Here is a 26,150-nt window from a genome sequence, read left to right as displayed (position 1 = left end):
TCTATGTAGAAGCTACGATATACATACTATTGTAAGAATATAAAATTAGGCACAAATTATATGATGGCTTCTTGAGAAGGAGAGAGTGTGAACGGAAGAGTGGAAAGCAAGGAAAACATGTTTGAGACAAACCTAAAATGAGGACTTGCGTTTTCTTCCCTCTCTTCAGTTTGCCAAAATGTTAAGATATTTCAAAATGCTGAGAACTGAGGCATTTTGATGAAACAGAAATAAAAACCTAGTAGACTATTAATTGAAATGCATGAAATTAAGACAGGGGTGCCCATCTGCCTCAGCCTGACACTCTCTTGCATCAGATTTCAAAACAGAGATACAGCTTTGTCTCCCACAGTATTCAACATCATGCTCTTATTTTATTTTTCTCCACACACACACACACACACACACACACACACCTTTAAAAGAGCCTGAAAGGCTCATTAATCTCTCTCCACACCAATGCCAAGTATCATATTATATTAGTGCACTATATTGAAAGGCTGTCTCCTTGTATGCGTTACAAAGCAGCTCTGCTAGTGCCAATGTAACTAGCAGCCACTGAATGGAAGACATGTTGGCAGAATCAGTGGGCCGTATTCAGCTCCTATGGTGTAAATGCTGGAAGATTCAATTCCAACTCAGGGGAGTCTTTCCACTTTCGTATCTGGCATCACCGAGGTAGGAATCTAGTCCCATATGTTGCATACTAACTCTCAGCTGCATCCTGCAATTTTAAATTGTTTCATACAACCAATTCCAGCTTGTGTGGGAAGCAGAATAACTGCAGGATGAGGGAAAAGAGGGCCATAATTTAGAGAGCACATGTTTTTGTGTATGATATTCCAGGTGCAAACCTCAGAATGCTCATGAAAAGAGATCTCAGGTTGAGAAAGACTTTGGCCCAACTGGGTCTAAGATAGCAAGTTTCAGGGCTGCCCGCATGTTAGGTTTGGTAAGGAACAGGATCAATAGGCCACTAGGCCTGACTCTTGTCCTAGCTATATATCCAGTTATGGCCACACATTCCATTAAGATATTAGGGTGGTTGTAGGCTGGGGCAAATAGATATGAAAAGGATTTGCCAAAATGGCAGCCCAACTACTTAGTTGTAGTATTCCAATATTTTTACATATTAAGACACTTGGTCCAGAGATGGTTCCCAGGCCTAATTTAATGTCCTTTAAAATCAATAACCACAGAGCAGGAAAACAAATTGTTGTGACTCTGCCACACTCAGGCACACCTAGTAAATTTGTCCCGCCATTTTAGCCCCTATATTTACCGGGTTTTTGCAGGTCATGAAAGTAGGCTATGGGTACTTCTGTACTAGATGGTTGTTTTGGTAACACATTCACTTTTTTGTGAAAACCAACAGTAAGATGGTAACCATGGATGTATCTGCCTAGCACAACATATAGTTGCCAACCCACTTGTCTGTCAGCAAAACTAAACCACAGGCAGTGCTCATGGTGTTCCCAGATGGTGCCAGCAACCTGTATCCCACTCATATGACTGCAACGGAACAAAAACTATTTGTGTGAAAGAGTAGGATTGGCCCAGCGCTCACAGAAGCAATTTCCCAAAGCAACTGACTGATTGTCACTGTTTCACAATGAATGCATTTCTTCCTGGGCACCACTGTGTGTAAAAACCCAACCCAGTACTTAAAGTGGTCTATCTAGTTCTTTACTACAAGCATGCAACGGTATATCTTACTTTCTAAGCAACCACTTTCAGGCACTGTGAGGAGGAAAGGGACAATGAGAAAGAAAGAAAGAAAGAAAGAAAGAAAGAAAGAAAGAAAGAAAGAAAGAAAGAAAGAAAGAAAGAAAGAAAGAAAGAAAGAAAGGGCTGTACAACATAGCCACAAGTGGGGGAATTACTAGCACTGGGTCTCCAGTTCAAAATCTTTCGGTGGCAGTTTAAGTCCAAGGGAAGACGTTCCCAGTGGGTCTATCATATTCTGGTATCGTTCACCACGGTGTTTAGCCAAAAATGGTCCCCAATCTGGCTGTGGAGAGCAGACCAACTTGAGCCTCTAGAATTTGCAGGAGGGAGGAGAATTAAAAAAGTTACAGAAAGCAGATCAGGATCAGGTGAAATTAATGATATGTTAATTACACTGCACAGTATTATCACAATACCCTGCCATTCAGTGTTTGTTTTCCACAAGGCTAGTAGAAAAAAGCATTCAGGTTTTAATTATCCAGCCTTCTGCATCTTCTCTCTCTCCTGTGTCCCCAAAATCAGGCACATGAAAACAACTCACAATCACAGACACCCTTCACCAAATTCACACACCAAAGGACATGTGCTCAACTATGTAGCCCAATCATCTAAGCAGTAGGTTGCTGCATGAAAATAATTGGATTTTTGTTTAGCAAATTTCCCCAAAGTATACAGATGACCAAAAAGTAATACAGTGCCAAGACTATGCAAATATTTTAATTATCAGATCACAAATTATTTTAGTACTATGTGTGGAGGGGAAACAATGAGTTAATTCTGCAAAGATGCAGACAATTAAAACTGAAGTCATTGTTAAAGATAAATAATTTGACTGGTGAATTTTATATAGAAAAAAGCAAAGAAAACCATATTTATGATGGTTTAAAAGGGAACAATTATATGTTTATTGCCTATTAAAGGGAATCAAGCCTCCATATCAGTTATTTTAATTTCTGCTTAATTACCAGCTTGCAACCTTTGCCTCCCAAATTGACTGTAATGAACTGGGTAACTCCAGCTACTGTGCTGAAAATGAAATAACTGCTTCAGTGAAATAATTTCCTTTCAGACAAGATGCAATGTTTTGGCACTACTTTGGGTAATATCATTTAAAAGAAGTGATGGCAGGTTTTTTAGAATGCGCAAGCTCTTAAGGTTAGAATTTGATGAACAAAGTTACTGGCTTGAGCAAGAAGGCGTGGCAGCCTGAAAAATGCAATAGGTTTTAGTATAGGTTTAAACTCACTTCACAGGTAGTTCAGAAGAATCAAAACAAAACAATAAACTCTTGTTTTTATTACTTTGCTGTGTCACTACTTGATAACTCAGAAGCTATGTTTGCTATACAGTATGCTTATTTTGAAAGAAAAAAAATGATAATCCCCAGAAACTGGGCCTAGTGCAATTATTACTTGCAATTTTATGTATTATTGAACACATAGTACTTTCAAGTATTCAAAGCAGTTTACATACACCATTTCAACAACAGTTCAGACTGTGGAGTGTCTCATCCACTAGGCCTAAAATCTTTCAACTTGACTCCATTATGTCAATAGAACAGGCCCTTAAATATTGTTGTGAGTTGGGCGGTTAGGCTATATGCCAAACCCTTTCTAATTCCTGGGTCCAGCAAAGATTCAGTTGTTGGACTAGCCAGGCCAGCTGCTTGGTGAGCTAATGCCCCTCTAATTATGGGCTGTTAGGGTAAAAAAGGAAGTGGCTTTGTGCCAGAGGTGGGCCCCTACCTCACCTGGCTGTAAGAAAAAAGGACGTGGAGCAGAGTTGAAGTGGGTGTTCATGTGTGTTAGGGGGCTAGAAGCAGGCAGAAACTGGAGAGACAGAGACATGCTTGGTTTCTATTTGAATGCAAGGCTGTGGCTATGGGAGAAGCAAGGCCTTCTGGGGTGTTAATGTTGTGACCCTCTCCATTGTAGGCTCAGGTTGTCTATATGTGTAAATAAACCAAATCCCATAAAGACATCATAATCTCTGCTGTCCCTCATTCCATGGAAACCAAACCCTTGGGTAAGGGCCTGGAACCCCAGGAATCTCACACTGCTTGAAAATTTGTGTGCAACAATATATTCTAAGTCAATGTGTACCATCCCCATTTCATCAGTGCTGAATCATTATTATGTTAATGGGATGTGATTCTTTTCCTTTTCTAAGCATTGTTTTTGAAACTGGTTTAAATATGTGAGATGCCAAACTTATCCTATGTCCTTAAAAATGGAAGAGAAGGTGTAAGACTTACCTCAATAAATCTGCCAGGAGCTATGTGCATTTTTATCACAAACATAACAGGAATCCAGATAACAGAACAAGCTAGCATCAACCATCCGAGTACCATAGACCAGCCTGGGTAGTGGTAGCTGCCATAAGTCATGGGTTCCCACTGGTAGAAGCTGAAGCAAAGGATGAACTGGTAAACAAACACACAAAAAACAATCAGCAAACACACTTGGATACAAACTGTACAAAATGTATGAGTACATTATACATACACACACAATTTGATTCATTTGAAACAGTATGAGTGCACATAAATAGGCCATATCATTATACTACAATAAATATACTTCTATAATCAGATCAGAGCCTCTGTTGTACCAATGCAAACCTAGCATAATTCCACAGACATCAATGGAATCAAGTTATATTTGCATATGGGAATGAGACCAAAACTTTGTACCTACAGTAAAAAACTTTATTATGCAATCTATTGGCAGTGTAACTGAATGTAATTGTATTATTATTTCATTGCACTTACTGTATATAGAGCAATGCATCTGCTTCTGCTGGTGCATAATTCAGTAACATCTATGAACTGCCTACATTTACCATAATTTAACACAGAAGGTTTATAACACTGTTGCCATTAATGCATATATAAAAAATGACAACTCGTGAGATGTAGATCCATTTAAAAGCAACCTTAACTATTCCTATACAGCAAATGTTAGTTACATCTAATATTCGTCTGAACAAAGACAAAGACAAGAAATACGCAGGTTGGCTTTCTCCCGGTCTTATGTACAGCACTAAATGCATGTTTATCAGTGTGAAAAACTTCCTCTGTTATGAACAGAACTCTACACATGTTACTGTTGCATATTGTATCTTTCTTCCCTTATGTAGGACAGTGACATAATAATAATAATAATAATAATAATAATAATAATAATAATAATAATAATAATAATTTATTTGTACCCCGCCCATCTGGCTGGGTTTCCCCAGCCACTCTGGGCGGCTTCCATAGAAACCAAAAATACACTAAAATATCACACATTAAAAATTGCCCTGAACAGGGCTGCCTTAAGATGTCTTCTGAATGTCACCTAGGGTGATTCTGAGCAGAAATGGGGTAGATTTTGGCTGGAAGAGAAAGAGTTGGGCAGTGCCTTCTCCAACATTTCCTCAGCTTAAAGACACAGCCTCTCTTTGCTGCTTTGTTGTTGTTTTTTAAAGGTGGGGAGTGGGGAGATACATGCAGCTTCATGTCAACAAAAATGAACGAGGCACATTAGGGGATCTGAGATCTTTCCCCGCTGTTGGACAAGGGAGGAAAAGGCTATTTTGTTTCCTTTGTAAAACCCTCTACCCCCATATTATTATTTCTTTGTCTGATGTTGTTATTCACCTAAACTGATGCTATTAGTGCTGAGGACTGCAGGTGGTGAGCAGGCCAGGAGGTAAGGACAAGAAGGTAGGCAGTGGAGAAAGTAAGCTGCCTCTGCTGATAGCCTCATTCACTTGCACCCACAAGAGGCAATGGTGGCAGGGAGGAGGAGGAGGGGGGAGGAGGGGAGGAGGTCAGTGCCTAGCGGACACGTGGCAGGCAGCAACTGAGTCAAATGGCAGACCCCTCACAGGGCTAGATAGAGGGGGCAGCCCTTTGATATAGCAAATCCAACCTGCTTGTAGTTTTCAGTTTGCTGCCAGTCTGGCTGCAATGCAACCTATCTCTGCCACCAGAACAGGACTCTGCACCTACTCAGGAATAGAAGAGGTTGGAGCAAGAAGCATTCATCAGCCAGCTACAAAGAAGCAACTAGGACACCAAACACTCCTGGTATAATTCATAGCCATAGCTGTCAACTTTTCCCTTTTTTTAAGGGAAAATCCCTTATTCTGAATAGGATTCCTCGCAAGAAAAGGGGAAAGTTGACAGCTATGTTCATATCTCTCTCTCTCTCTCTCTCTCTCTCTCTCTCTCTCTCTGTGTGTGTGTGTGTGCATGTGTTTCCTACATCACACATAAATCCTGGATCATATGATGCGCACACACAACTTGAACTGTGATATGGCTAACTTTGTGGAGAAATCTGTTCTTTGGGTAGGCCATTTGCTGCTTTCCAGAGAATGTAACCCAGTTGAAATATGGATTGTGATCTGAAAATCTGTGTGGCTGGTATTGCTTAGCGGAAGCATATACAATAGCTGAGCCCCTTATATGAGCAGAACATTTTAAAAGGATCTGCACCTTTTTTTTTTTAATCAGATTTCTGAGCCACGCATCAAAAGATTTCAGGCTGGTGTACTAAAGCATGAATGAAATTCAGCTATACAACATACAATTTAAAGCAAACAAATAAGCATAACAAAATACAAGAAGGCAAAACAAACAAAAACAAACAAACATAGCTACTGTACAAACCAAATAGAACTCAATTGCAAAAACCACATATAATATAAAATGCCTGGGCAAGTGTCTGTTAACATGCATTAATATATCCTGGATTTTAGTAGGATTTTTAAAAGATAGCATCTTATTGCTTTAACTGGTCTTAAATTAACCAACTCATTTACATCCATCACACTTTTTCTTTCTCATAAACATAATAATCACCTATTGACAGAGACATGCCATTCCCAATTCATAAGAGAAAGCAAAGAGATGATGAGGTGGGGGGGAGGTAGAGGTGAGAGACAAAATTCACAACAGTTGTATGCATGTGTGAATATCCTTGCCCATGGTGTCTCTTTGTACCACTAACTTTAATCTACAGTAGAAATGCTTAAATGTACTGATTTTTTAAACTATTGGATTAATTGTTGTAGTTAGGCTTTCGGTCTGGGAAGAAACAGACTGCTTTAGGTTCTAACACTTGGACATAAAGGGTTTAAAATGTTCTACCTTCAATAAGCTGTTCAGATGTGGAGAATTGTGATGAAGGATTCTTTTATCTCAGTGCAAATAACAGGTGCTAAGAGAATATAATAGTATAGGGTCATGTTCAGAAGGAAGTGTAGGGTGTTCCTTCCTCAGGGATTCAGATTACAGGCAATGTGAACAAACGGCTCTTCCCTTCTATCTTTAGAATTCTGAAATTGGTCATTAATCTGTTCTAAAATACAAAGGTATCCCCATAATACTTCAAAGAATAAACTGCAATAAAATAGGAGAGACGTCAGGAAGCATATGTGATTATGGGTACTTATATAATAAATGCCTTTGTTCAATTCCCCCACCCCAATGATGATAATGTGAGTGCCACACTGTTTAGCAGTTTGCAGATTGACCTTGACGACTATAGAAATATTAATGGATTTCCCCTCCCTTTTTTCTGTTAGCACCTCACAACACACACACACACACACACACACAGAGAGAGAGAGAGAGAGAGAGAGAGAGAGAGAGAGAGAGAGAATATATCTAGCACTGGAAAATTGAAGCTCCTGATACAGAGTGGCACCTAGTGGCACTAGGAATCATTTGCTGCTAAATTGCACAAACATTTTTAAAAAAAAATAGTATCTTGTGCTTTGCATTGGAATACATTAGCTGTGCACAGAAAGCAAAGCCATGTTTACTTAGAAAGGTTTGTCACAATGACTCAATTTCAGTAAGTGAACTTGATTAAGAGAGCAGCCATTGTTCTAGAGAGAAATGAACACTTGGCAACACAGTACTCCACCCAGCCTCAAAAACGAGCTCACTTCTTAGAAAGATGGCATCTCTGTTCAACAGAGCATTTAAGCATATGGCTTACTCAAATGCACTCCTCCTATCAACTGCCATGAGGCTCATTTCCGTCTATGAGTGCCTTGGCAAACCTGGAGCTTGAGATTTTAGTCCTTTCCAAACTGACAAATACAATTAGGTTCAGAGTTTCACATTGGTTAGACTGCATTTGTTCATTCCTCCCAGTGCCACACAGCTGTTTTTCCTGTGCTAATACTGTGGGAAATACTTAGGGTTCCCCCTATATTATGTGAGCAGGTGATGGTATAAGGGGCTTATTCATGGTGAGAGTCTGTACACTGGAAACAGCTAGGGCTGGCATGGTACGGTGGAGCTGTCCTAACACCAGCAAAGCTGCAGCTTTCCTTGATGGGATGCCGCACGGCAGGACAGGGTGATGCCAAGTCAAGGCTGCATGGATGAACCATCAGAGCCAATCTGCTGCTCCTGCCAGGGCATCAACACAGCCTTGACCTGGCTCTACCTTGCACCACCCAGTTTTGGGATGACAGCTCTGACCCAGCAAACTGGCTGCTACTGACTGGAGCCACCTGGGCGAGGTCAACTGCCTGGGCCTCTTTGCTTCCTCACCCAGATGATTCTGATATACAAATACTTGCCATTTCAGCTCACTACAAAGCAGCTGTCATACTGCCTAACTTATTAAGTTAAAGTAAGTCATTAACTACAGGCAGGACTGCAGCTACTGCAATATGAAGCATCTGTCATTTAACCTATGATGAAACAACAGAAAAACAACAACCCTATATTTATATAAATATATTGCATCCTTGTTTGGTTCATACTAGCACACAGTATAATTTCATTAATGCATGAGTGAGAACATCGAGCACAACCACTGAAATTTATTTCAAAACAGGAGCTATGCAAGAGCAAGTTACTTCATTTCAGTGCATTTCAATAGGGCTTGTTTTGGAGAATTTATTGGTGCCTCATCATCCCCATCTAGACAAGTTGTTTACACACACACAGTATGGAATAACAGAAAACAAGGATCACAAATAAAGGGAAAGCAGCCATCTAATGAATAAAGATTATTCCATGATACTAGAAGCTTGGATAAGTTACACTGCAGTATTTGGCAGAACAATCCTTAGGGAGGAGCAGAATGATGGATCCATCAGCTCCAAAGCCCTCTAGCTTGCACTCGCCAGAGTGGAAGATTGTGGTGGTGTTTCCTGTAACTCCAAGCTTGTGTAGCAGAGAGGCCCCAAACACAGGGATCCATGGGTTTTGGATCCAGTGTGTTCAAAGCTACAACACGCTGCTCCACTACACCCAGTGTCAGGGCTTTCCCATTGGCTACAGCTGGAAGTAGTTTTCCATCTGACTAAATAAAACAAGGATATCTCCCCCACCCTGCTATGGTGGAGCTCCCCCCTCCCCAATAAAAACCCACCTGGTGGCACGTCTCCACCTATGCAGGCTGGAAGAGAGCTAAATACATGCAATCCTAACCCATCAACATTGGTGAATGTGGGTATGATTGTTCTCTAAATACATTGTAGAAATCTCTTTTTGTTTCATTTGAAAGTAGCAGGTTTAACTAACAGATGTTGCGGCTATTATTGCATGATTAGCAGTGAGGAAGAAGAAAAAGTGTCAGAAAGAAACAGATGTTTCAAGATAGACTTCCCTTCTCAATCGAAACCCCCTTTTTCTGATGCTTACTGTTAAAATAGTCGGGGTCACAAAAGCCCAACAGACTCTCCAGAATTTGCTTGGCTGGAACCCAATCATCATCTCAATGTCTTCACAAAATCTTTGCAAGCCTGTAAAACAAACAAATGTAAATCCAAAATGCAAAAGAGACTAGGCTGCAGCTTACAAAATAGCTATTGTGATCTCCCTTGTGTCTAATTATGGGAACAGACACTCTGACTTGTCAGCCCAACTCTTCAAGAGGCATTCTAACCATATGGTATAATGTGGCTTATTATATGGATAGCCATCTTAATAAATTATTTACACTCACAAAATTGGTACTGTAATAAATATTAAACATACTTCTGGCTTTTCCTCCCATATTTTGAAACACAAAAGATAAAGCCTATGCCATTTTACTTGCTACAGTTCTGCAGGATCATATATTTATTTTTCACATTTTCTCCCTAAAGAAAATGTGGTGTTCCTTGTTGTGGCAATGAAGATTCATGAAAACTTAATTGAAATGAATGGAAATTACACACAACAGCAATGTTTGTGGAATTGCTCCCTTGAAAGCAAACTTTTTAAAAAACACAACCATTCCTCCTCCCAGTCCCTGAAAACACATAGCTCTATTAGTCAGGCTGGTAATGATTCTGCTGTAACTGGTGAAATCAGAATAATGGTTGTGGCCAGATTTTGTTTGTTTTTTGTGGTTGTTAACATCCCCTCTACAGACAAATAGGTGGGGTAGAAGCTGGGAGAAAGGCTTCTAAAACAAAGTTCAGGGTGTGCAAAATAAATATTTTATGTATTTATTTAACACAATGCAAATCCTATCAAAGTTCCTGCTCTGGATGGGGTTACAGTGCTCCTGGAGGAGCAGGTTTGTAGCTTGGAGGTACTCCTGGATCCTTTGCTGTCGCTTGAAGCTCAGATCGCCTCAGTGACCCAAAGTGCCTTCCATGAGCTTCGGCTGGTGGCTGAGCTACGCCCCTATCTGGACAGGGATAGCCTAATCACTGTCGTCTATACAGTGGCATAGCGTGGGTTGTCAGCACCCGGGGCAAGGCAAGTAATTTGTGCCCCCTAACCCGTAGATTTGCGCCCCCTAACCCTAACCCCCAGATGTTGCGCCCGGTGCCCCCCCTGCACCCCCACGCTACGCCACTGCGTCTATACTCTGGTAACCTCAAGGTTAGATTACTGCAATGCGTTATACGTAGGGCTGCCTTTGAAGACGGTTCAGAAACTTCAGCTGGTGCAGAATTCAGCAGCCAGGTTGCTCAGTGGAGCAAGGCGGTTTGAGCAAATTACACCGATCCTGATCCGACTGCACTGGCTACCGATTAGTTTTCAGGCCCAATTCAAAGCGCTGGCTTTGACCTATAAAGCCATAAACGGCTCAGGACCACAATACCTCAAGGATCACCTCTTGCCATATGAACCTACCCAGACCCTGAGATCATCTTCTGAGGCCCTTCTTCGTGAGCCTCTGCCTCGGGAGGGCAGGAGGGTGGCAACATGAGAATGGGCCTTCTCTGCAGTGGCTCTGTGGAATGTTCTTCCCAGGGAAGTTCGCCTGGTGCCTTCACTATACACCTTTAGGCACCAGGCAAAAATGTTCATTTTCAACCAGGCCATTGCCTGACTTGATCTACATCCTATGCCCTTTTTAAAATGCTGGCTCTTGGGGGGGGTGTTATTGAGGAGTTGTTGTTTTGATTTTATGTATTTGATATTTTATGTGAACCGCCCTGAGACCCTTGGGTATAGGGCGGTATAGAAATTAAAAAATGAATGAATGAATGAATATTGTTGCATGTCCCCCCAATCTCCAAACAGTGTGAGATTCCTTTTGGGATGAGGCAGAGTGGTGTCTTCATAGGAGCCAACTCCTAGGGGCCGAGGTCACATCAGCCCCCCCCCATAAAATGTTTGAGCCCCCCCCCCCAAAAAAAATTGGTACACATTGCCATTCAAATAATGTGCATGCGTCACATCTTGTGATCAATTATGCAGGGCAGGGTTTACCTGCCCCACCCCCCAAAAAAATTCATTCAAATTGGCAACCCGGGTGGCTTTATGATATATGGTTTACAAATTTATACACACTGAGCCTATGGCGGAGGTGTTCACAGCATTAACACCCCAAAAGGGTCTTTTTTCTCCCATGGTTGCAGCCTTGAATTCAAACAGAAATCAAATATTCCACTTCTCTCTCTCTCTCTCTCTCTCTCTCTCTCTCTCTCTGGATTGCTGCTTTTTTCTTACCCACATCCCTGCAAATTCTGGCTTTGCCCTTCTAACTATCCACAAGTTGGGGGATTTATCATCTCACACAGAGCCCCTTTGCTTTGTTGCCCATAATGGCCCATCACCTAGGCGAACACCTCATCAGGAAGTTAGCCTGGCTTATATTTTAACACTTGCTGGATCCAGGGGTTAGAAGGAATTTGAGGCATAGTTTACTTCCTCCCTCCCCCCCCCCACAAAAAAACCCTTGTAACACTATCTTGGATACTGTATAACATATTGACATCACTATTAAAAAGTGGGTGTCAAGGACTGAAATTTAGTTGAATATTAACTAAAATGCCAACAAAAATTACTAGATAAAACACCAACAACAAATTCATCCAGAAAAATATTCCCCAGTATCAATAGAACTGTTTCCCTTGACGTCAGTAATAAAGTCAGGACTGTAATTCTCACATTATTTCAGTCCATTGCCTCTTTTGTTTGCTATGCCTTCACAAGATTGCCACATTATCTAGTTTGTTGCACCAGTTCTATGCACACAGCAGGTGCCTTCTGTCTTAATAAAAAGGGACTAATATTGATTTGGTGCAGCTTTCTTTTGAAACGTGCAATACAGAAGCGCAGCACCATTTTGCACTAGATAACAATTGGACAGCGAGATTCCCCGCCCCCTGACTTTTCATAGCTATTCTTCACACTGCTATTTCTTACTACTGCCTGGTAACAGATTTGTCTCATAAAACCCCCCATAAAACATTGAAAAACTGCCACTGTCATGAAATATTCACTAGTTAAGGAACCCCCACTATCCCACTTTGAAACAAAATGAAATGTGTAATTTCTCTGTTTTGGTGTCTAGGTCCCCTCCAAGTAAAAACAGAACACAAGGCTTTAGGTAGTCACACTGAATATAGTGGGATTTACTTCTGCATAACACAAAACTAGCAGGTTGCAATCCAAGAACTCAGTAGGGCTTTCTTTTGATTAGAAATGTATAGGATTGTACCATTCTATCCAGGCATTCTGTTCCTTCATATGATAGGAGTGGGGCAGGGATGAACATGCTAGCTTCACACACACACACACACACACACACCATCCCCATCACCTTCCATTTATTGGAGAGATAACCTTTGAAGCAAGGAGCATTTTCCACCCTGTAGGAACCCCAGGTTTTTTTTTGCGGGGGGTATAAATTCTGGGCAGAACAGACTCCCTGCTGCAGATATATGCTCTGAATTCAAGGAGGGTGGTGAGGACAGCAGTAAGTGGTTGAGCTAGCATATTTCTCTTGTCCCCCCTTTCCATTCTAATCACAAGGAATAGAATGTCCAAAGAGAGATAGAATCACTTGTGAAACACCTTTAAGACATTGCCACAAAGGACATATAAAATGGATGAGAATATGTCATTTCCAATTTCTAGTGGGAGATCAAAATTCCACCTTGGGAACAAGACATTGTGGCCAATTCCATTTCCAACACTGGATTTTTTAGGGCCATATCTAAATATCTAAACGTGTAATTCCATATCTTTGCTTCCTAGAACGCTTTGTTTTCTTTCTCAGCATGGGAAAGAGTACAAGTCCACAAAAAAGTGAAGGCCAAAAGTAGGAGGTGAAGAAATCAGTCTCCTTCCATCCATGGAGTTGGAAGGATGACAATGATTGGCGTTTTTGTAGGAGCAGTTATGTGACTGGCTTACAAACAGCACTACACAATATGAGTGTTGGTTAATTGCAGATAAACAATAGACATAGGAACAGGGAATATTTATGAGGAATGACTTGGTGAGGAATGACTTTTGGTAGACAGGATCCATCTTGTCTCTACTGAACTGCCTTGGCATGCAACGGTTCATAATTTAAACTAAATAAAAGTACAAAATACAGATATAAGAGCAGAAATGAGCAACAGCGCAATTTTACTTCTCTCTCCTGAGGCTATTCTTGCAGAAAGAAACTAACTGAGCATTCATTGTGTCCTTAAGGAAGAATAAAAATAAAGATAGTTTTGATTATTCTGGCAAGGGTGCAGAGAGAAGTGGATGAAAGCAATTTAGTTTAAAAATGATTCCTTTTTTCCACTGGCTTATAGTTCTTTGTGCATTGCCTTGCGTTTCACAATAAAGTAAATGAGGATTATGCATGCGATTTATGACATGCAGTGTGAAGCCCTAATAGCGCCTTACTAATCATTCACTCTTAATCTGAGAAAATGGCAAATTAATGTTTTTTGTGTATGCATGTGGAATGCTTGCCAGTTTGTGGTAGGATTACAATACAGAACTAATGAAACAATCCTTAGAAAAGGTTTTTCCCCCTCTTTTCTAATTTAAAAACTGGAGAGCTCAGTGAATAGAACATGTAACTAGAACTAAATACCCAAAGACAACCTGCTTATTGTTATTATTTTAAAAACAGTAAATACACAGAGAAATATGTTACTCAAGTGGTAAACTGGTGATTGAGTTAAGAGACATAACACATCAAGCTGAAAGCGTATCTGAAGAGAAAAAGAGAAATGGTACTGCAAGTTTAGGTAGCACCTCTGAAGGCTACAATCCTAACTGCATTTTCCTGGGAGTGAACCTCATTGAATCCAGTAGAAGCTACTCCTGAGTAGACATGGCTCAGAATGCACTGTTAAGGATGCTTATACCAGTTGCTCTAAGAATGCCTTTTAACCTGGAATGTATCACTTTAAGAAGTTGTTTATGCACTATTAAAAAGAGAAGAGAAGCGAGCTGGTGAAAAACTGATTTTCAACTAAGCAATATGGGAGATTTAAAACAACAACAAAACATCCTTTGTGACCTGCACAAGAACGCTTAGCCAACCCCCCCCCAAGTAAATTCAGAAGAAATGTATTAGTACCATACTACATTTTGGTGTTTTTGTTTTGATTTATATTCCACCTTGCTTCAGTTGTGGAATCCAAGGTGGCATAATTGTGGTTTCCAGGAGGTCTCCTGACAAGGCACCAGTGGCGTAGCGTGGGTTGTCAGCACCCAGGGCAAGGCAAGTAATTTGCGCCCCCTAACCCATGGATTTGCGCCCCCTAACCTGTGGATTTGCGCCCCCTAACCCTAACCCCCAGATGTTGCACCCGGTGCGGCTGCCCTCCCTGCACCCCCCACGCTACGCCACTGCAAGGCACAGACCAGACTCAGGCCTGCTTAGCTTCAGCAAGGTTGTAGTTTTATGTGCCTTCAGGACCATACCCTGGATAAGTAAACATGCTAAGTTACATTTTTACCGTAAGTTAAATGTGTAATTTGACGTTGTATGGTTCTTACTTGGAAGTTTTAAATTACAGTCGCCAGTAGGGAGTGGGTGTGTCTGGTCAGAACTGGGACCACAATGACCCTTTCTCCCATGTAAAAATTCTAATAAAAATCATCTCTCTCTCTCTACCCCAAAGCTGCTATTTGACTTGGTCCAAAACACTGATCACCTATGGCTGCTTTTTTAAGTTTAGAACAACAACAACAACAACAATGCAATGCCAACTAAGGTGATTGAATAATCAAGGTAATAATTAAATAGCTGCAAAGCCCTGGTGAAATAAAAATGACTTCAAGAAATGTCTGAAAGTCAAAAGTGAGTCTGCCTGTCAAATCTCTGCTGGAACAGAGTGGGACTGGTGGCACTAAATGCCTGGGCTTCTGTAACACAGGGGACAACTAACAGCTCTCCTATGGATGACCAGGGGAATACATTTATTCAAGTCTAAATTGATATCATGGCTTTACTATTTTAAGGTTTATACTTTGAAGTACAGATATGCCACAAAACTGAGGCAGCTTGTTTCAAGCAGGACACCAGTTATATAGGGGCTGTGTGTGTGTGTGTGTGTGTGTGTGTCTGAGCTCGTGCAAGACGCAGCTTTTGTACCACTAAAAAACCTGGGCATGCACAAGGGTAGAATTAGCATCCAGATATATCAACTTCCATAGGCAGCATGGAACTGAGAAACTCTAGTTCAGCTAAATAGCTGAAAAGGCCTATTTGTATGGAAAAAGAAAGCAGGATAGGGCATATACCCTACCCATCTTAATTTACTGCTACTGCGATCAGTCTGAGCATCACCTATTATTGTGACGGACTGTCACACAGGCAGGAGCCAGGTGATAGATTTCACTGAGAACTGACAGACATTTGAAATAATGATTGCTGCTATTCACGGGGTGTAAGCACATCCCAGTTTCACCTCCAGTTAAGAAGGTGGTGCAGGTTTCTGTACAGTTTCAAAAGCCTTTCTGATGGTTAAATGTGGCTGAGTTGTAAAGGCAAGCAACATAAACATGAAGTATAAATTTATTTACAAAGAAAAGGGCTATTTGGGGATCTCAACAGAAGAGAAATAAACAAGGAACAGACTTCTGTTTCAAATATATTTACAGTCCAAGGTTGCCAGGTATTTTATCACTACTCACAACTTTTAGAGCTATTGTTATTTCCTAAACTTGTATCACTGACAATAAAGCAGTAGGCCTGCCAGCTTTCCTTCAAAAATATACCCTTTTGGATACTTAGAAAAGGTAACTGCCATAGATCCTAAAGGCTTGGGAATAAATACTAAATAGAAATCCAAATACATTTGCTTAGTTCATGGTTTTAACTCAGTCTCAAAGTTTACAGTATGGGCTTAAATGGATATGAGAAAAATATGAAAGCATGGATTTTCTTTCTGTAAATATTAAGTGTTTCACAGTAACAACAGTCAATGTGGGGAGAGTAAGAGTAAGCAACAAATGTAAGGATTGACATTTCACTCGCGCCACTCAGTGGTCAAGACATGAATAGCACAGAAGTGTTTCTTAGCAGTTTCATATTACAGATACAGAATAGGAATTGTAAGCATTTTTAAGATGTTTTAGAAAGGCTTTCTTCCCCCTACAGACATGCTTTTTTATCTGCTTAGAGGCATGTAAACACATTACACTAAGAGAGCAACACTTGCTTAAAGCATCGCTTTTTAAAGGGTGGAAGAACACCTGGTTGTTTTACAAAGCAACTAGTGTACACTTTTACACACACAAACACTTGTACATATGTCAAGACAGCTTGTACCTGTGTTAAGTGTAACTTGTGGGCAGACCTCACAATACAATATTGTTCTATAAGCTTCCTTGTGAGTCAAAATTAGAGGGGCCAAACAACATGTGCTGTTGCATCATATCCTATGTATGAGTCTCCCAGAATTATCAGTGGAAAAGAGGCTGCTGAACTAAATAAACTTTGAGTCCGATGCTCTAGAATAGAGATGGGGAACCTAAGGCCCTCCAGGTGTGGCTAGGCGACAACTCCCACCATCCCTAATCATGGACCATGCTGGCTGGGGCTGATGGGAGTTGAAACCCATCATCATCTGGAAGGACACAGGTTCCCCATCCCTGCTGTAGGTTTCTTATGTTCCCAGACATTAAAGGGCAGCAAAAGTATTTAGTTTATTACAATATTTTTACCACCATGGGGATACACTATCTGTCTCTATTTCCTCAGGCCCCAAAATGTCTTGGACTGTTATTCAAAAGCCCATGATGTAAATAATCTGAAGTGCTGTGAATTTAGTCCAAAGTTGTCAGGGGATGGAGAATTCAGATACGCTCTTTACTAATAATTAGTCATCTTAAGATCGCAAGGTATTAGGGTTAATGCAGCTATGGCAGGGGCACTTGGAAAAGGCCAGGGCTGGCTAGCACAGAAGGCATTGCAAGTCAAAGGCTGGCAGGTGACTTGCAGACTGGTGTGATAGCACAGCAGGTCACCCAAGGGCATCAACACAGAGAGGAATATGTTTAAAGATGGTTTGTCCTTCAAATTCAAATTTAGACAAATCCTTATATATGGCAAACTATGGCAACAGCTCAGTAAAACTAAAATTAGGCTAGGTTTTCCTAATATAGGTACAATTATGATAGGAATCATATGTGAAGACCAGTGACTGAAGTGCTACAAGAAGTGTCTTATTCTACCTCACAGACATATACATACATGCACAACCCTGAATGCACTTGCAAAGCTATCGGCTGATCCTTTGAGGTGGAGGAGGAAGGGCAGCGAGGAAGATAATCTACACTCACACGAACCGTTGAATGCCACTTTGTGCATGTTTTCCCATCATAGTTATTAATCTCATGCTGGAAAACATAACATCAGCACAGACTCTGAAAGGACATACTGAGAGCTAGAAAAGAACAGAACTGTCTGAGCCTATCACTAGGAGACCAAATGTTGTAGAGTAATAATTTGTAAGCACTTTACCAGTTAAATGTACCAAGTTGTAATAATGTGTATGTGAGGGAAAGTAAGGGGTTTGACATACAGTCAAGATTCAGAGGCAGTTCTGGTTCAAGGTATTTTGCAGCCTAAGTGGGGGACAAATGGCCTAGGATCATTACAAGTGCTGCTGCACCATTCAGACACCAATGCTGCTTTCATCCATTTCCCCTCCACCCAGCCATACCAGCCTCAAGCAGACTTCTCTTCTAGAAAAAAAATCTGTGCTTTTCTTCGAGGAAAAAAAAGGTGCCAGTACTGCATACCCTTGAGTACCCCCAGAAAAAAGCTGTTATCCTGCATGAATTCCTGTCTACACAAGGAGTGTCAATATATTTCAGGGATTTTGTATTATGGTACCATCACTGTGATGGGTTGAGTTGCATAGACAAAAATAGAGAGATTCCTACCCTCAAGGCACTGTCAATGGAGAACAGTGATGTTGCTGATGGATATGAAGAGTGATTAAGTGGGAAAGGGATTCGAAGGACACGTTGAGTATGTCATGACGAGAAGATATGGAAGCAGACTTATCAGATGGATTGGGTATACAGGACTGGACAGAGGGACAGTTCTGGGGCAGAGAGGTATAATTAGGTGTCATTGTTATACTGGTGGTTGTAAAATCCATGACATTTGCTGTGATGACTCAAGACAGTGTACAGGGGGCACAGTGAAGACCAAGAGCAAACCCCCTGAAGTAGCCATTGGGGTGAAGCAGATGAGCACCCCACAAGTGGCGTTATTGAATAAGCAAACTGACAGGAAGAGAACAGAACTCTGAAAACTGAAAGGAAGGGAGATAGCTCAGTGGTAGAGCATATGTTGTTGCACGCAAAAAGTCCATAGTCAGTCCCTGGCATCTAGGAAAAACCCTCTCACGCAAGGCTCAGGAGAACCACTGTAGACAATGCTGAGCTACTTACTTCTACGTTCTTAAGGTATAAAAGTAGTCAAGGTGAAGGTCAGCTGTATAGAAGGTAGCAGAAAGATCAAGTGGGACAAGGTTAGAATATAGACTTTTGAATCTGATAGCAAGAAAACCACTTGTAATGTTGGCTGGACAGTTTAAGTGGAGGACAATGAGAGAGATGAAGAGTGGGGTTTGGAAAAAGAAAGTGAAGACAGAAAGAGTGAAGAGCCAGAGTGAGACAAAGGGAAGAAGCAAGACTGGTCAGTTTTTACCAGGGTAAGGATGGGTCAAGGATGAACTACTAACTCTCAGATTATTTTGAGTCACTCAGCTCAGCTCTCTTATGCTTATGCTTAACAGAGCTGTGAAATCCACCAACTCATCCTTGAATCTTGCTTGATAATCTGTCTCAGGATGAAACTCATGATCTGAACTCCTGATCTTTTGAAACTTTCAGTTTCCAATTTACCAGTTAAACATGTAAGCAAACCAGCTTAGCTGACTCTTAACAATCTCTTAGCAGAGCTGGAGGAAATGGCTAGCCAGGAATGCTCTGCTAGAGGCAGGAATAGCACCCAGTTTGTATTCTCTCTAAGTGTGAGTTTCTTATAGCTTGTAAGGATGCTGTTTTATGAGAATTCTTTCCACTTCCAGCTAGGTCTGTAATGTGTTTCTATTACAATAAAATAGCACAAAGGGGCAATACAAATCTTATAAGCGGGTCTTAAAGTTGAAACGCCTCGCAATATATCCAGCGAGTATTCAATTCATTTACAGTAAGTCAAACTGGAAGATGTAAAGAGAGATGCCTGACACTTTAATGCTTCCTTCTTGAGACATACAGCAGTACGCAATCACACATTTCATAAACAACATCTGGTGCAGCGATTTGGGATGTTGCAGTTGCTGTTGTTAAAAGGTACAGGCAGAGAGAGAGAAGAACCTCACTCCATCACAAATCTACAGACTACACAATCCTGTTATGGATATTCCCCACTTCTGACTCAGAGATCTGTCAGCAGCTTATTTTGTTCCAAATTTTATTGGATGAGGACACATATGGCTTCCGTTGGTTTCCATGGAAACAGGCTGCGAGCATCAATTGGTTTCCAAAAATGACTTGGTTCCTTTACCAATAGGAATAGTTGATTGTGAGAAACTGGCAATTTCTTAGAACAGACTTCCCCGAACTAATGTTCTCCAGATATCCTGGACTACAATTCATATCATGGAGGATAAAGCTATCCATGGCTACTTGCCGCAATGGCTATGTTCCACCTCCACTGTCAGAGGCAGTATGCTTCTGGGAATCTCAAGTGGGGGAAATGTGACTGCACTCAGGTCCTGCTTTCGGGTTTCCCACAGGCAACTGGTTAGCCACTGTAAGTACAGGAAGCTGGACTAGATAGGCCATTGGCCTGATCCTCTTCTTACATTGATATATAAGAAGAGGGTCATTGGCCATGCTGGCTGGGGCTATAGACCAACAACATCTGAAGAGCACCAGGTTGGGAAAAGCTGTCTTAAATGGTGAAACCATATTTGTCATACATGGTACAGCCTCAGTTATCCAAATCTCTCATTTCTTCTTATGAGACCCAGTGCCTGGATTCTGGCAGTGAGACTCAAAGGCTTATTCTCCCTGTGCATATAGCATCTTGCTAAAGAAAGGGTTGTTGCCCTGCTATCTCATACTCTTCAGCACCACTGCTGTGGGTGGCCAGCTACTAACCCAGTAGGGTTCATTTGATGAAAGGCATCAAAAGTACTATAAACAATGGCTTGGGCTACTCAATCACAACAACTTATCACTCAGGCATTGGCTGAGCTGCTCTCAGACTTCCTCTCCCTGCTTGTCACAGTTCAGTTACTAGCTTGCCTTCAGGAATCATTTTACATTCCCAGCAATTTCCTAGAGATTGCCTGTAATCCAGTCAACACTGCCTATGTAAGCCCAGGACTTTCTCACTGCTGGCTTTGGAATGGAAAATAACCCAAAGCGCTCACAGATCACCATCTGCCATAATTGACATCAAATTATTCAGAGTTATGAAAACTCTTTTAGGCTGCAAAGAGCTCCAAAAAAAGGGTGTAACCAAAACAGAAAGACAAGCAACGAAATGGCAAATGGGACTTCATGTGTGTGTGAAATGATGCATACTGAGACAAAAGATCCCAAATGAACAGGTAGTAGTGACTAACTAGAAAAGTGCTCTTGTCAGTAAAAACAAACGTAGTGTACAGTATCAGTGAAAATGGCAAATTCTATGCTGCAAATCCTTAAGAAAGGGAGTGAAAATAAAAGGGCCTGCGGAAACAATAGATCAATCAATAGCTACAAGCTGTAAAGGTTATATAGAGCCTTTCAAATCAGAAGCAGTATGCCAATGAATATCAGTCACTGGGAAGCAATGGAGTATTGCCTTCAAGCTCTGTTCGCAGACTTCCAAAATATATTGGGTTGGCTACTATGGGAAGCAGGACACTGGGATAGCTACCTTTGGTCTGATCCAGCATACCTATTCTTACAATAGTGGGAACTTCATGAATGTGCAGGACTCTGCCCTTCTCTAGAAATCCATCTGGGTTCAAATAGGCACATTAAGATACACGTTAATTTCAATGCAGGCAGCAGATCCACATACACAAAAGAATTCAGTTGCAGATCTGTTACTAAATGAACAGAGGTGACTAAATGAACAGAGGTGCCATTGCAGACTTATAGTGCAAGCATGTTTTATGAAGAGGAGTGAGGAAAGTGACAGCAGGGCCCATTTGGGAATCCAAGAGTCATAGCCCCTGTTCTCCACATCCGTAACATAGAAGTGCACAAAGAGACAATTCATAGGTTATTTCTCCTCTGGCCATCCTGCTCATTTCTCATGCTGAATAAAGCAGTTGTCGTTAGCCTAGAGTTTATGGGAACTGAGCATGAGATCCTCTCTGATATAGACAATGAGTCAGTGAGAAAGGAATCACAGGCAGCACGGATGGTCTTGGGGACATCTGGTGGCATAATGTGAAAGAAGATGAAAAAGAATTATTCAAAAGCAGCCACTTCCTTACCTGTAAAGCTCTTGGTTACCACTTAGTTCTGTGCAGAGATTTGAGCTACTTTTTAATGGATTTGCTGGTTCAACTACCAAAACCTCAACTACCAAATCTCTGATCATCTTATCAAGATAGTTGACTTTTGTTTAAACCCCACCATGCCAAGATGATAGTAAATATCCTTTATATTCACGTCAACACTTTTCACACTCCACTTCTAAAGTCGTGAGCTTTTATTTTTCCTATTTTCTTAGAATTTCAGGAACTGGTGTATTTCTAAGAATGACTTTGAGGAAGTGAAAATTAAAATGAATAAGCTCAACTGACTGACAGATTTCACCCCCAGTTAATCAGACAATCTGTGCCTACAATCTACCAAACATATCACACACTCAGAAACTCTAGTTTCCCTACAAGATCTGTCACAAAATATTACTTAATTGCACAAAGGAATGTCTTAACTGCATTATCAGTATATATTGTAGAAGAAACCAGATACCCTTGAACAGGCTGGGGTGACAGCGGAGTGCTGTATTCTTAGCATCCTTGCAAGGTTCATGAATGAAAATATAAAATAACTTCTTTTGTGTATTCTCTAATCTTTCAACAATGTGAGATAAAACATGTACATTTTCAGAAAAGGAAGAGCAGGGCTAACAACAGTGCTTAATTTCTAACATTAAATATGGTAGGCAACGTCATGCCTACACAGCTATCAACTATGAAAATGCTAATCTCAGATATAGGTGAACTGGTCATGTCATATTTCACATGTACAATCATAAGGGACTGGAGATGTGCAAGCAAGACTCAGACACATGAAGGGACTGCAATTCCCAGATTATATATGAATAGCATTCTTAGTGCCTATGGTGGAATGATTCCTAAGGTAGTTGATTTGAAGATTGCAGCCTTCAGAACTTGGATTCTTCAGAGTTTTCTGACAACATAAACCTGGATATTATACTGTTAAAAAATCATACTTCATGCCACGCTCTGAAAACTGGAGGCAGAAATTTCCATACATCCAAGACATATTATTTTCTTGCAATTCACAGTGTATTGCAAGATAACTGGTGGGGAGAAGGTGTGTGCTACTGATAAGCTATTATTACAGGTCCTTGCCCTAATTAAGTTATACAAATTGCTTAAAGCAGGCTTTCAGACAAAAGCAGTGGGTGCTATCTAACTAAGAACAAATTCTTTATATTACTTGTGCCTTTCCATGCAAACACACTTTGCATTTGTATTGCTTACAAACATTATATGACTTACTAATTCTATTTATACAAACTAAAAGTGCATGAGTGTACCATCGTTATTAAGCCATTATTAGAACCTGAACCTTGGCTACTGTGAACCTATATTCTTATTTGTGTACCACACAAATTGATCTGGCTGGAATGCTTCACCATTACTTTTATATAGCCTATATTGCTATTAACTGAACATCCACTTCAATTTTAACAAAGTGTTATCTGTAACAAATGACTTGCTTATCTAAGCAGTCCAGCTGTAGCAATATAAAAAAGATTAAAGTTTTCTTACTCTGAGTGAAATTCCAGAGAAATGTTTGATTTTCAAACCATTAAATGATAAAAGTCTTTTGTTTCTAAAAGTGGGACCAGTTGTGTGCAACTCAACACATTTTCACATGTACTTATCACTGTGTGATCTAGATATATAGCACATTGTTTTCTTACCATAAATGTATGAAATGCCAACAAGTTCAAAAATGGCTATTATAACAAGAGAGTAGGATGCTGCATAGGTGTCCACAAGCTGCAACATGTACATTCCACCCTAAAAGTAAACAGGTAATTACTAACAGAAATGCCAAAAGATATTAGGAGTTAATGCATGGCAACTCAACTGACTAAATATTTTCAGACAGGAAAATGTTTAGATTACTGCTGTTGCCATCATGTAGCCCACCCACTCTGGAAACACTCTGGATTCCATGAACTAAGAAATTCCATTCTATTTCAGTTCCATATGGAATCTGAGCCCACATGCAAGACCATTTTATGCATTCTGTCTCATACATTGGCAGATGCATGGTCCAATTCCTTCTTCCCACCTGATACATACTGGAATGCATTGCATCACAGAACAGATCTGTTCTCAATTAAGATGAAATTTTTAAAAATTAAGTGGCCTGTGGTATAAAAGGTAATATTCATGATAATAAGATACTGCAAGAATGCAGATATTACCTTTATGCCAAATCGTATTTTGTAATCTTGTTAAATCCCACACTATCACATGTCGCACATAAAATTTCACTTTGATCCATGCATTTTGTTTGAAAACCTAATAATCCCATGGACTTCTTCCTACCAATTGTAGGAACAGACCTTGCTGCAGTAGGAGAAAACATGGGATAAAATGTGTACATATTATGGCAAGACTTTTACCTGAGTGATCATAGGAAAGCCCATGATGAAAAAGGAAACACAGCATCCAAGAGTAAACAGAGGCTTGTGAGTACGTAAGTACTTTGGAAACTCATCTGAAACTGATGTCACTATCGTCTCAATAGTGGCAAACTAAGGAATATCAAAAAAGAACAAGTAAGACAATAGTAATCATACACACAAAAACACATTTTGTTTAACATGGCATATGTAATATTGCTGCTAAAACCACTCTATCAAACAGAAACTGGTATGTAAGCTCTTTGAAGATCATCTAGTTGACTCTTCTACTCAGCAAAATGTAGATCCCTACACCAAGCTATTCCTGTAAGATTGCACACAATAATCTGCATTAACTGTGGGTGAAATAGCAAGCATGAATAAGAAGGTGCAGATGGGACAACGTGTCTGGCTGTTAAGCAGAAGGTTGGTGGTTTGAGCCTAATCAGGGAGAGCTGTGGACAGGATTCATGCATTGCAGGGGGTTAGACTAGATGACCAGTGGAGTCCCTTCCAACTCTACAGTTCTATGGTTCTATGCTGGACTGCACAATCTAAATAATCTTTAAAACATACAAAACTACTCAGATAGTTCTGAGTGAAGGGTTGATCAGTTCAAATGATCCACTGGAGCAATTTTACTCATACATTTGTGGCAACAGAGATGCAAAACAGTGAAGCAACACGCGTTCCACATAATGTTTCCGGCCCTCTTGCACCATATGCCTTAAAATGGCAATACTTGATGATTGAATTGATCTCCAACGGAGACACCAGACATCTTGAAGTATGCTGAAAAAGGTGCCTACTTCCAAGACCTACCCTGCCTTTCCAAATACACCCCAAGCAGTCTTGTTTCCAAACATCATCACTTCCTCCAGCTTCATCACCAACCCACAACTCTACAAAATTGGTTCTCCTTGACCCCTGGTGGCTCTGCATACTTGGAAACATCAGCCTCCTGCTAGGACAATAGTTTACTTCATGCCAGTAGGCTTACCTGCCCCTGCTTTGCCTCACACAGCCAAGTTTGAGCCAACTGCCCTCTAGCCCACAAGTTCCCAAACACCATGTTTCCTTCCCTTCTCCTTCCATTTTGTACACTCCTCTTATTCCCCCTCTTTGAAGCAGATGTTCTTTCCTGCTCAACAGCCTAGACCTTCTCAATATGACTGGTATTGTTGAGAGACACCAGTAAGGAGGAGTAATACTAATTAAGTTTTCTAGGCTGTAAACCACGATCCTTACTTTCAAGTAAGCACCACAGAGAACACTTTTGAGCAGAGGTGCATGAGACCAACCTTCTAAGGCTGCAGTCCTATGCATTTTTATCATTAATATTGGTGAGGCTTACTTCTGAATAAGTATGCATGAAATCAGCTGCATGACACCTCTCTCCCCCTCCCTTGAAACAGAAGTCTTCTTTCCTCCTCAGCAGCCTAGATACTCTCAATATGAGTGGTATCATTGAGAGACACCAAGTAAGGATGGGTAAAACCAATACAGCATATAGCAAGTAAGGATGGGTAAAACCAATACAACAGGGGGGAAATAATTAAGACCCTCAACAATTTTCAGGTGGTCCATGGAACGAAGGGGGTTTGGGAACCGCTGTCTAGCCCCTTCCATGAAGTGAAAACCTTTTTGCTCAAGTTTGGTTGCAGTATGTGGGTCACTCTCTCTACAGGTCTGCCTGATTAACACCTTTCTGTTTCTTCTTCGATCCCAAAGGCAACTTGAATGTGGTAATTAACTTCTGTATGGCTCCTGCTGTGACATATTTTCACTGAGGTCAATTCTAGTATTGGGGTTTAACCTCAAAATCAGTTTTGGCTCTAATCCTACACACACTTACCTGGG

At 40.7% G+C, this 26,150-nt stretch overlaps 1 protein-coding gene across 1 annotated transcript in view; it reads right to left on the bottom strand.

Annotated features, from left to right (window-relative positions):
• SLC6A5 (solute carrier family 6 member 5) overlaps positions 1–26,150 on the bottom strand; it is a 64,579-nt gene continuing 38,429 nt past the window's right edge. Inside the window, exons 12-16 of the mRNA XM_081882872.1 lie at positions 24,291–24,422; positions 23,577–23,676; positions 9,389–9,489; positions 3,983–4,150; positions 1–2,038 (exon numbers count right to left, since the gene is read on the bottom strand). Coding sequence (XP_081738998.1) covers positions 1,883–2,038; positions 3,983–4,150; positions 9,389–9,489; positions 23,577–23,676; positions 24,291–24,422 — 657 coding nt within the window. The 3' untranslated portion in view covers positions 1–1,882. The remainder of the gene's footprint in view (positions 2,039–3,982; positions 4,151–9,388; positions 9,490–23,576; positions 23,677–24,290; positions 24,423–26,150) is intronic.

Source organism: Podarcis melisellensis (assembly GCF_964234715.1).
Source record: "Podarcis melisellensis genome assembly, chromosome: 1".
In the NCBI taxonomy this organism is placed as follows: Eukaryota; Metazoa; Chordata; class Lepidosauria; order Squamata; family Lacertidae; genus Podarcis; species Podarcis melisellensis.
This window is presented reverse-complemented; position numbering and strand designations above follow the sequence as displayed.